The 13,115-nt window shown below is 37.8% G+C and overlaps 1 protein-coding gene across 1 annotated transcript in view; it reads right to left on the bottom strand.

Moving 5' to 3' along the window:
• Window positions 1-13,115, bottom strand: part of dmd.3 (LOC105946662) — a 1,093,908-nt gene that overhangs the window by 681,848 nt on the left and 398,945 nt on the right. The window contains exon 18 of the mRNA XM_031897001.1: window positions 1,845-1,968. Within this exon, the coding sequence (XP_031752861.1) occupies window positions 1,845-1,968 (124 nt within the window). The remainder of the gene's footprint in view (window positions 1-1,844; window positions 1,969-13,115) is intronic.

Below are 13,115 nucleotides of genomic sequence, written 5' to 3'. Positions count from 1 at the left end.
AAAAGTTGGGACAAGTAGCAATAGGAGGCTGGAAAAAGTAAATTTGAGCTGGAAGACCAAATAACACTAATTAGGTCAATTGGCAACATGATTGGGTATAAAAAGAGCTTCTCAGAGTGGCAGTGTCCCTCAGAAGCCAAGATGGGTAGAGGATCACCAATTCCCACAATGTTGCGCAGAAAGATAGTGGAGCAATATCAGAAAGGTGTTACCCAGCTAGATAGATTTTGCATCTATCATCATCAACTGTGCATAACATCATCCGAAGATTCAGAGAATCTGGAACAATCTCTGTGCGTAAGGGTCAAGGCCGTAAAACCATACCGGATGCCCGTGATCTCCGGGCCCTTAAACGACACTGCACCACAAACAGGAATGCTACTGTAAAGGAAATCACAGAATGGGCTCAGGAATACTTCCAGAAACCATTGTCAGTGAACACAATCCACCGTGCCATCCGCCGTTGCCAGCTGAAACTCTACAGTGCAAAGAAGAAGCCATTTCTAAGCAAGATCCACAAGCTCAGGCGTTTTCACTGGGCCAGGGATCATTTAAAATGGAGTGTGGCAAAATGGAAGACTGTTCTGTGGTCAGACGAGCCACGATTCGAAGTTCTTTTTGGAAATCTGGGACGCCATGTCATCAGGACCAAAGAGGACAAGGACAACCCAAGTTGTTATCAATGCTCAGTTCAGAAGCCTGCATCTCTGATGGTATGGGGTTGCATGAGTGCGTGTGGCATGGGCAGCTTGCATGTCTGAAAAGGCAGCATCAATGCAGAAAAATATATTCAGGTTCTAGAACAACATTTGCTCCCATCCAGACATCATCTCTTTCAGGGAAGACCCTGCATTTTTCAACAAGATAATGCCAGACCACATTCTGCATCAATCACAACATCATGGCTGCGTAGGAGAAGGATCCGGGTACTGAAATGGCCAGTCTGCAGTCCAGATCTTTCACCTATAGAGAACATTTGGTGCATCATAAAGAGGAAGGTGCGACAAAGAAGGCCCAAGACGATTGAACAGTTAGAGGCCTGTATTAGACAAGAATGGGAAAGCATTCCTATTCCTAAACTTGAGAAACTGGTCTCCTCGGTCCCCAGACGTCTGTTGAGTGTTGTAAGAAGAAGGGGAGATGCCACACAGTGGTGAAAATGGCCTTGTCTCAACTTTTTTGGGATTTGTTGACACCATGAAATTCTGAATCAACATATTTTTCCCTTAAAATGGTACATTTTCTCAGTTTAAACTTTTGTTCTGTGATTTATGTTTTATTCTGAATAAAATATTAGAAGTTGGCACCTCCACATCATTGCGTTCAGTTTTTATTCACAATTTGTTTAGTGTCCCAACTTTTTTGGAATCCAGGTTGTATTTATATGGGTTGATTGATGGTAGGGTATTGATGTAATACTTGCTTTTTTTTAATTCTCTTTGAAGAATTTATTAAATGTTACAACTGGTGCAGAAGATGATCTTGCTAATCTTTAGTTGTAATTTTTCAATGTTACCTATATGTAATATAAAACCCATTACCTGTTACCTATATATTATATAATTATTTACCTTATTTTGTCTACCAAGAGTAGCGGTGAGTGGAATTATTCGCCAGACATGGATTTGTGGCAAAACGAGTGAAAAAATGTGCTGCGGAAATTTTGCACGTCAAAAAAAATTGTCACGAGCGCAATTTTTTGGACAATTTTTTTATGCACATCTTTTTCTGCATTTCACGAATCACACAATTCACTCATCACCAAACAAGATGCATATTAATATTAAAGCTATATAGTTAATAGCTTTTAATACACCTGAAATCTCAATAATAGAAGAGCTTACTTTAACTTTCTTGGTGAGGTCGGTAAGGTCTCCTTCTTTCCGATAAACAGCAAATTCAGAGCTTTGCAATACTGCTTCAGAGCGTGTCATCCAGCTATGAAGTTCTGTTAAATCCACATCAAACCTACAACATATAACAGTTTCAACAGTTAAACAATCACTTCTAAAGTATTGTATGATATAATTTCAAGGTTTGGAATCAATATTTTGTTTCAACACTGTCTAGAAAACATTGCCCTTCAAAAAGCTGACAACAGCCTAATAACAGAATGCTGATTAGTTGCACTTGAATTACAGGGTGGAATTTTTAAAGAGGGTGAAAAGACACATCTGGACTGCCAATGAGTTCATCATCACTATAGTGACTGTCTTTCTGACTGCTAGGAAGAATTGTATATGAATATACCCCTCAGATCAAAAAGAATAAGACTGAAATATGTAATTGTGGGCTGAAGTAGTCACATGTTTTATAACTGGAGGATTTTTTCTCGAAACAGACAGGAAAATTCATTGTGTGCCCTAATATTGTTGCGCGCGCCAAAAAAATTACGCGCATAAAAAAATTGTTATGCGGTTTTTACCCCCCATTCATGCATCCCCCACCCCCCCGCATGCATGTGCGAACAAACATCTTCCCCTGCCGCCACAAGCACGCATGTGTGGGCATTTAAACTCCTATACGGAGCAGTGGGGAGAAGTCCCCATTGCTCCGTATGGGAGCAAGATGTCAAAATTTTATTGTGGCTGGGAGGCTTGCCGCCCCTAAATTTGTGCCACCCTAGGCCCAGGCCTTTGTGGCTTTGCCACAAACTGGGGCCTGCTTGTCCGGTTTGCTATAGAGCAGTCTATAGGGCAGTCTCTTCTGCATGTTATATGCTCTTCTGTAGAAAGTAACAGTGATCAGAACCTGCGTTCTACTCTTTTGCAGGTGTGGGATCTATTATGGGAAGGCTATCTCCCATTTTTTAGTCCATTTTCAGCAAATAATTCTAATTTTTAAAAATGATTTCCCCTTTCTCTGTAATAATAAAGCACTATCTTGTATTTGATCAAAACTGAGCTGTATAAATCCATATGGTTGGCAAAACAATTCTGCTGGGCCAGAAAAGTTTGGGAGACTTCGGAAAACAAAGTGCTGCATATTTTTTCCCACTGGTAAATTACTTTATTGTTGGTAGGAAAGCATTTTGGGGAGATTTCTTGGAGAGTCATTAGCTTTCAAGAAAAAGTAAACCCTAAAAATCAATATCGCTAGAAATGCAATATTGTATATACTATACTACTATACTATAACTTATTGCACCAGCCTAAAGGTTAACTATCTCTACAGTAGTAATGATCCAAAGTTGTCACAGAAGCTTCCCACCTTGAATACTATTAGAAGTGTCAGTGACACTCACATGCTCAGTGTGCTCTGGGCAGCTGCCTGTCACAGAGGCTGATGCTACAGGGCTTGCTATTTTATTCTGATGCTAATTGTACTGGTTTCAGAGCTGTTGTGTACTAATATTCTGAATTTATTACTAATCAGCCTTATATTGTTACATTCTGTATATACAGTATATTGTGTTTTGGTCCCTAAGCTCAGTAAGTGACAGCAGTACAGAGAATGTGCAGAGAATCAGCAGAAAAGAAGATGGGGAGCTGCTGGGGTATCTTTGGAGGCACAGATCTTCCCTGCTAAAGGGCTGTGGTTGCGTTGGGCTGGTACAGAAGCCCACAACCGAATATACAACATTTCTGCCCCACTTCCCTAGTTAAGCTTTAGTTTTTCTTTAAAGGACATGTAAACCCCACTCAAAAATGTAATCAGTAAACAGCCTCTTGGTTGTCCAGAGGTTAACAGTAAGGTTGCAACATCTCCTTAATCACTTAGATTTACATTTCCTCCTGTAACCCACTCGGCCCCCTCCCTCAGGAACTTGCTAGTCTTCTGGCTTGTGGGCATGCTCAGTTGTTCTTAGCTCAGATTACTAAACACACCATCCAGTCTAACAGCCAGTGAAGAGATGGCATTGCTGGTTTCCATAGAAACTTAGCTCTAGCTGTCTGCTTCAATTTGTTTCTCCTAACTTTCTCTCCTGAGCTCAGCTCAAACAAAGCAGAACTTTTATCAGACAGTTCTGCCTGTGTGAGCCTGTATTCTTGATGAAATGTATGCTGAATAAGGGTCTGCCTGTGTGTGTATATGCTGTTTGCAGATTTAAATTTATCTGATGGAGAGGATATACATTTGCCCAACTGATATACATTGTAGGCAAATGTAGGCTTTACATGTGCTTTAAGGTATGGTGATCCAAATTACAACAAAAATCCCTTTATGGAAAACCACAAGCCCCAAGCATTCTGTATAATAAGTCCTATACCTTCTTTAATGCTCTAATTTCTCTCTTTTTATTTACGATTACCCAGCTATCTTTTTTTTTGTACCATATGTTTTTCTTGTTTTTTGTAAGTTTTTACATATAAACAAAAACAGTATATTTTACTCAGCCCTTTATCTTTACTCCTATTCTTTCCCCTTCCCTCTTTCTCTTTCCAATTGTATTATTCTATCATTACATTTTCTATACATGTAACTTAAAAGCTTTTCTTCTTTGCCAGAACCTTAAAAATATATTTGCTGTATTTTTTTTAAAGAAAGCAGGTTCCTTAATTATCAATGTTCATTTAGGTTTCTGCAGTGCAGCTGTAAAGTAGATTGCTCTGGTTTAATAAGGATGTCTGTGTGACCCTCGTAAATGGCATCATGACCAGTGGTGTTGCTTCAAGTCCCTCAGCAAGTGTCCTGAATGTCTTTAATTTAGAACACTTACAGGATGCCATTTTCTTTTCTTTTTTTCTTTTTTTTAATACACATTTGAGATACAGGTTTGAGGGCATGTAAGCACGTTAGCAACTGATTTCATATTTTTCTGTTTGGTTTTTTGGTTTGGATTTTTTTAACACAACCTACAACATTCTTGAGCATTTGATGTGAAACTCACAAACAATTAAAAAAGGCAAATAAAAACAAAATATTTTGATGTGATTAACGTACATTTCATTGGATACACATTTAAATGCCTTGTGTTAGTGCCCTTATAGTAAATTAAAGACCATCCACTGTAGCAAAGTATTTGTAGCAGGGCAATCTTAGCAATTTTATTAGTAATTACTAAATATTGGCCCTTTACATACAGTATGTAGTGATACTACACTTTATTTTCAATATCCTGTGAGACTGCCCCTAAGCTGAAGTATCTGCCAGTAACCCACAGCAGACTGAGCATGTAAGGTGCCTAAACATACAAATGGCAGGAGCATTGATCTTCTCTGCTATGGGGTATCGGGCTGGGGCAGTATTTCTATATATAATCCTTTGGATCTTTCTCTTTTAAAGAACTTTCTTCAAATATTTCCTTGTCATAGTTTGCCATATAATTAGTTCTAGAGAAAGGCAGTACAGGATCGGGGATATGGGACACATTTGCATATTTTCTGTAAAATTTGTAACGCTCTATTTACATGCCGTTACATAACAGAATAAAACAGGAATCATTTAAATGCATATATGCAAACTTTCTCTCAACTATCAGTATTTTAGGGCACATGCAGTGAATAAGTATTTGCAGGAATATAGTAAAAAATGTATCTAACCCATATAACTGATAATGTAGGACACTAGAATTATAAACCATACTCGCAATATTTTATTCATATCATTGTTCACCATAATTACAAATATCTGCTATGAATTATTCTTAAACCCCATAGCTAAATTAAACAAGACAGAAGTTCAACATATTAGAAAAAAGCATCATGTAATTCAGTGCCCAGGGAAAAACACTAGATGGTGCACAAACACTTTTTTTTTTTAATTGGACAATTTAGAAGGATATGACAAATCAGTTTTATGCTGCTCAGTTTCAGCTGTGCAATATCTCCCTTTACATGCCTTGCAATGAGAATTGTGTATGCTTAACCGGTGCATAGTATAGCATGCAAATAGTTAAAGAAGGAAGAATATACTGAACCATATAAGGTATAGGGTACATGGTACATTTCCTATTTCTCTGGATTGTTAATTACTTCATTCATCGCTGCTGGGTGACATAATATACTGTACATATAAGATAGCTTGTTGCAGGTTGGCTCTATTCTATGCAGCCATGCACAGTCTGTTTTATTCCCTCTTCAAAATATTCTGAACTGAAAGATAAGTCTGAAAACCTGAACTCAACACATTGACTGCATTGGCTTCTACTTAAGTACCTTTCCTTCTCCTTTAACTCAGCCTACTTGGACTTATCTAGTAGAGTAGTTCTTGGAGTCAGAATCAGACTGGGGTTCACAAGGAACACAGGGGGCTGCCATCTCAGGGGCCCCATCGCCCCCCCCCCCCCAGGGTCCCCTACCAACTGACCACCCAACCACTCCCAACAAGTGTATGTATCTTATACTTTGCTGCAATCAGGGGAGGGAGGTCAGCGGGGTTGCACCAGTGATTTGGTTCATGGCCTGGGTTGGTGGGTTTTTCCCTAGTGCTTGGAGCTGCAGACTGACAACAACTGGTGTAAGACAGGTAGTTGCTCCTACTTAAATTACTGCAGCAGCATAGAAATAATTGCTGTATAAATTTAAAGCATTCATTTAAAACATCAGTCATATGAACACTTATTCTAGTCGTAATATAGAAATTAAAAGAAATCTATGATATATCTAGGAGCTATTTCCATTATCATATAATTACCATTCTTACCCCATATGTAATAACAGGCACTACGTTTGCCCAGGAGCAGTAACCCATAGCAACCAATAATAAGTGACCAGTAAATGCTACCTGCTGATTGGTTTCTATGGATTACTGCTCCTGGGCAAACTTAGTGCCTTTTATTAGATAATCCCTTTACTGTTATCTGCTTACTAAAGCTAGAACCAACTAATATTTGAGCCATCTAGCACCAGGACCAATGAGAAGATTAAAGTTGTTCTAAAGCAGAGCTACAGTAACTCAGTGCCCTGTTTTTTGCAATTTCTCAATTTGTCTCAGTTTTTTTTATAGTGTTTAATTGTCTTCTGTCTCTTTCCAGTTATTAAATTGGGATCACTATTGCTTCAAGACTCCTAAGGCTACAATAGTATTGCTATTGTTACTTTGTATTTCTTATATTACTATTTAGACCCTTTCCTATTCATATTCCAGGTTCTAATCCAAACACTGCAGTGTTTCTCGGGTAAATTGGATCCTAACGACTGCTCCAGGCTCCAACTAGTAAGCTGCTGAAAAAAAATCACTAAATAACTAAAACCCCATTTTGATAACTGTCTTAGACTATCACTGTCTACATCATACTAAATATTAATTTAAAGGTGAGTTACCCATAACATTAATAACTTAATAGTATTAACATAGTATATAAATTGTGCAAGTCAATAAAGCCCTCCAAAATAACTACACAATGTTGCTGACAATCAGCTAAATTAAAATATGATATTTCGTAATTAGTGATGAGTGAATCTGTCCCGTTTCACTTCAGTGAAAAATCCATGAAACTTCCGTAAAATTTGCCAAACGGCAAAAAATTTGCAAAACACAGGGGTTTTTTTTGTAGGTCGTCTCTACCCACCACAGTAGATATGACTAATGATTACTGGAGTCAATAAAATGGAATTCAGTCTTTTAAAAATAGGTAGTTCACAAAATTGAATTACATCAGTCGTACTGGCTGATACATTATATAACTTTAAGAAGGGGCTGGATGGATTCTTAGCAAGTGAGGGAATACAGGGTTATGGGAGATAGCTCTCAGTACAGGTGAGGGAATACAGGGGTATGGGGGATAGCTCTTAGTACAAGTGATGGAATACAGGGTTATGGGAGATAGCTCTCAGTACAAGTGAGGGAATACAGGGTTATGGGAGATAGCTCTTAGTACAAGTGAGGGAATACAGGGGTATGGGAGATAGCTCTCAGTACAAGTGAGGGAATACAGGGTTATGGGAGATAGCTCTCAGTACAAGTGAGGGAATACAGGGGTATGGGAGATAGCTCTCAGTACAAGTGAGGGAATACAGGGGTAGGGGAGATAGCTCTTAGTACAAGTGAGGGAATACAGGGGTAGGGGAGATAGCTCTTAGTACAAGTGAGGGAATACAGGGTTATGGGAGATAGCTCTTAGTACAAGTGAGGGAATACAGGGGTAGGGGAGATAGCTCTCAGTACAAGTGAGGGAATACAGGGGTATGGGAGATAGCTCTCAGTACAAGTGAGGGAATACAGGGGTAGGGGAGATAGCTCTCAGTACAAGTGAGGGAATACAGGGGTAGGGGAGATAGCTCTCAGTACAAGTGAGGGAATACAGGGGTATGGGAGATAGCTCTCAGTACAAGTGAGGGAATACAGGGGTATGGGAGATAGCTCTCAGTACAAGTGAGGGAATACAGGGGTATGGGAGATAGCTCTTAGTACAAGTTGATCCAGGGACTGGTCCAGTTGCCATCTTGGAGTCAGGAAAAAATTTTTTCCCCTCTGCGGCAAATTAGAGAGGATTCAGATGGGGTTTTTTGCCTTCCTCTGGATCAACTAGTAGTTAGGCAAGTTATATATAGGCATTATGGTTGAACTTGATGTACGTATGTCTTTTTTCAACCCAACTTACTATGTTACTATGTTACTTATTATACAGTATATTAAGGTTTTCCCCTAGTCATTAAAGTGTAGGTAGTTGCTTGTTGGATATACATTACCTTATTCAATGCTAAACTTTTAGAAATCCTATTAATCAAATTAACTTTTAGATACTTATTTAAGATGTTCCAGCTGGTGTATTTTCTTGGAAGCCAAGACGCATCCTGTCATGTAGAACAGCAGGGCATTCAAAGGTTAAGCAGAGATCCTGGTTCATCAAACAATTTATTATCTGCACATCTGTTACAAGTATCATATTGGTAGCTTTGCAGTAAAAATTGTCAATGCTGGGAGATATATTGCCTTTTAATTAAGCACTAAGAGCTAATCTAGCTGTCTGGAGAACTCTACAGAAAGCATTACTATTTTAAATTGGAGTATATGCAGAAATTAGTGACTACTTTAAGGCCTTGTTCACATAGGCAGTTTGGTTTGTTCCACTAAAAAAGACTTACATCAATAAATCTGTGTTTTCTGTATATATTTTTTCATTATCTTGACACTTACTTTTAATTACTGTATATGAAGTGTACTGGACTGATATCATAGGCAAATGCTTGTTAGCTCTGTTTCTTATATTCCTTATCTATCTGTAATGGGGCTACCTGTGACTGGTAGACCCCCATTATAGGAAAGGGGTTTGGGCAGGCCTTTGCTCTAGGCATTGCTCAAGTCAATGCAATGAACCAGGGCATTATCTTGTCCTAAAGCTTCCAGTCCCCCTGTCACGTGGAAAAGTACTGGCCATCGTTAACAGTTAAGGGGGATTCCTCTCTCTCTCAGTTACCCCCTTTCTCCCTATATTTCTGCAATGTCCAGCATAAAGTTCACAAGCTTTTTCTCAAGCTGTATCACTACAGTAAAGTCCCTAACTGGCACACAATCTACATATAAGGGCAGATTTATCAAAATGTGAGTTTAAAGCTTAATACATAAAAACTCACCCACGTTCTGTTCATTCCTACGGGATTTTCAGAAGCTTATTTATCAAGGGGTGAAATTTTGAACTCGCCATTTGATAAATACCCTTCTAAAAATCACATAGGAATGAACAGAAAGTAGGTGAGTTTTTATGTATTAAGCTCTAAACTCACATTTTGATAAATCTCCCCTTAGCCTAACTTTTAAATTGAAATAAAACATATTTTACCTCCAAACATAGAGAAGACAGGTTAATCACTTTACCCCACAACCTATAACAGCAATAACTTTGCTGTCTATACCCTTCCCACCTACTGGTTGCCCTTCACAGCATCCTCAATGTGTGGTTGGATCTGAATTAATTATATGCTGTGAAAAATTTGATTTAAATTCAGCTGTTTCAAAGATTGTTTCACAAAGCATTTGGTGAAATTGTTTGATTTGGATCACTCTACACCGCCATTGTCTTTCCTGCTGCTGGATACAAGTTCCTTTAGTATTAACCTTATGTGTTATTTTACCTTTATAAGGGTACTGGCATGATAGAAGACTTGTCCTCTGCAGTAAATCTGTGCTACCATGGGCGACAAATCTCCCTGATATATCTTCCACTTCACTGAAGATCACTAAAGATTGCTGCAAGTATAACACCTGACTACTGGCAAACCTGCTTAATCACAGAAAATGTGAAAGAAGGAAGTTTACTGTGATTAAGCAAGATCCCAAAAAGTAATGTATTTTACTTGCGGTGAATCCAAAGTAAGTGAAGGCATTTTCGTGAGATTTTTTTCCTGTGGTATCACAGATTTACTATGCAGCAGCAAATTTCCTCATGTGCCAGTACTCTAAGGAAGTGTTGCCTAGTAGCTCAATGGGCAAACAGGCATATCAGGACATCATTAAAAGTGGAGTCAGACAAACAAGAATTTTTTAATAATAGCATGAAGTTTTATTAATCAGTGCAGACATATTTTTGGCCCAAAGGCGACTAAGCTTCCATTTTGATCAGAAGTGGCCAAATAAGGAGGTTAAATCTAAATTTATTTGAAAATAGTTAGGAAGCACAGAAATAATGTTCCCTCTAAGCTGCACTCATGCTTGCGCACAAAAATTTTGAGGCCAGCGCACATAGCAAATTGTGGTGTTCAACAGGACAGTAACTAATTGTGATGAGTGATCTTGTTGGGCAGATCATGCTTTGGCCTTCTTGCCTTAGGTATGTGATCCAGCTGCAAGTAATTTCCTACGTGCTCTCCTGGCTGGATAATTAAACTGAACTACTTGGTGTGAGCCAGTCCATATTATCTTGGAAATCCTGTTCTGTTACTGTTAACCTGCATTTTCAAGTAAACATTATCCTGGGAATGCTGTCTGAGTTTCCAATTATCCTGTCCTGCTCCGGTGAATGTATCCCTGACCTCTGCTGATGTTCTGGTATGACCCTTGGCCTGTGTGTGGACATTTATGGCTCACCTTTGTTCACTTTTACTTTGAATCACTTATTAAAGCCTTATTTTCACTGCAGTTGATTCTTGTTTTGAGTAAAGCACTAAACATGCTTTCATCTAGTTAGCTAGCACATAGGCTCCTTACAGCCAGTACTACACCTGTAATAAATCTTAATAGCAATCCTGACAGTTTTGGTGCTTGCTCGTCTCAAAGGTGAGAGGCAGCTATGGCAGTCAGCAAGGGCAGCCTGTGGCCCAGAAAATAGTACTTGGGGAAGACGCCAGGCAATAGTGTGCTAGTTATGGATTGAAGTGTTCAGGTGTAGATTATGGGGAACCTATTTACACATTTTACAGTAAAAACTAACATACAGGTACATACCAGTGACAGAAAAAAATATGGTTCTTGCTAGAGTTTGTAAACCTGCTTTTTAATTGCACATGTCTGGGATATTGTTTCTGTATATATATATATAAATATAATATATACTGTATGTATATATATACATGCATACAGTATATATTATATTTGTTTAATATAATAAAAATATTATAAACAATACACACACATATATATATATATATAATATTTCACACTAAAGCAATGTGTTTTTGGAGACGGAATCATGTTCAGGGCTAGCAAACATTCAGTGGTGTCAGAATCCATTAATGTATTTCTTTATCTGATGTATTTGCTTCTTACTGCAGGTTGCAATCGCTTGTCAGATGTAATCATTTTTGCATAAATGTCAAACTCCAGCTTGTCCTGGCTCACATTTCAAGGGCTATGCAATGCCAAGATTCCAGTTAGCATTAATACTTATGTTTATAGTAAAATAAAATAGCAGATTTGAAATCTCACTGAAGTATGTACAGCATCTTATCTAGAATGGTCTAAAGTGGGTTGTTAAACTGATAAATGATTTTGTCTTCATAGCCATGTAAGCGCATGTTTATGTCACAATGATTTCCAGACACACATACGAATACAGATCAGTTTTGTCTGCCATTGAGTACAATGCATCTCAAACCCTGTACATTTAAAGTGCTACATAATTACTAAATATATAGATAAAATTATGGCTTAACATATTAACAATTTTAACATTTGTTGTTCAAGAAAGAAGTTCACTTCATTTCATTACAAAACGAGTCCACAATTTTCTTCTAATTTTATGACTAAAACCAATCTGCCCTTAGAAGAAAATTCTTCACTATTGAGTAAAACGTAAATCCTACAAAATTATTTAAAGGGCAAGCCATGGAATATGCGATATCATTTTTACATCACATTATTTTACTGTGCATTTTCAGGCACAGGCAGTTGACAACGTCCATCTCAGGACGAAAAATTTACCAGCAGTGAAGATTAACTAAACACAGTACAGGTATAGGATCAGTTATCTGGAAACATGTAATCCACAAAGCTCCTAATTTACGCAAAGGCGATCTTCCATAGTCTCATTTTAATCAAATAATTTCAGTTTTTAAAAATGTTTTCCCTCTCCTCTTTAATAATAAAACAGAACCTTGTACTTAAACCTAACTATGGCAAAATTGATCCTTACAGGTGGAAAATAATCCTGTTGGGTTTATCTAATGTGCACATTCTTTTTTTAGTAGACTTAAGGTACTGAAATGCAAGTTATGGAAATACTGTTTATCCAGAAAACCCTGGGTCCGGAGCATTCTGGATAACAGGTCCAATATCTGTAATAAACCCTCTTTTTAAATTTCGTGTAAATTTTATCTAAATTAATTTCTTAGCTTCTCATGTCCAAGAGCTATCTTTCCATGTGCACCAATTCAGTTTCTTTAGAGTCAGTTAAAAGTCATGGTAATGTCAACAGCAACAATAATGAAAATCAAAACCAGTGAGGTAAGTTTATTGGCTACTATACTGAACTTTTTTTTTATCAATGTCTGCAAAAGTTACAGTACTTGTGCCCTAAAGGTGCTTTTACCATCTGCTCTAAGAAAATATGGTCCAGGCTTAGATTCATTAAAGATGAACTTTGATCCATACTAACCTAATATCATCTTGATGTTATTCTAATGTAATAATTTTCTCACAGCAATCAGAAGATCATTTAAGAGGAACTTAGAAACACTCCTGATTTTCTTATGCTTTTTCTGAAATATAAGCAGTATTGGGCGGGAGTGGATTTAATAATTATTTACCATAACTCTGGTGCTAATTACCTAATTAATTAAAATGTCCAGTTGGTTGCT

This window comes from Xenopus tropicalis, chromosome 2, assembly GCF_000004195.4.
Source record: "Xenopus tropicalis strain Nigerian chromosome 2, UCB_Xtro_10.0, whole genome shotgun sequence".
NCBI lineage: Eukaryota > Metazoa > Chordata > Amphibia > Anura > Pipidae > Xenopus > Xenopus tropicalis.
Note: the sequence above shows the minus strand (reverse complement) of the source record. Positions and strands in the feature narration are given on the sequence as shown.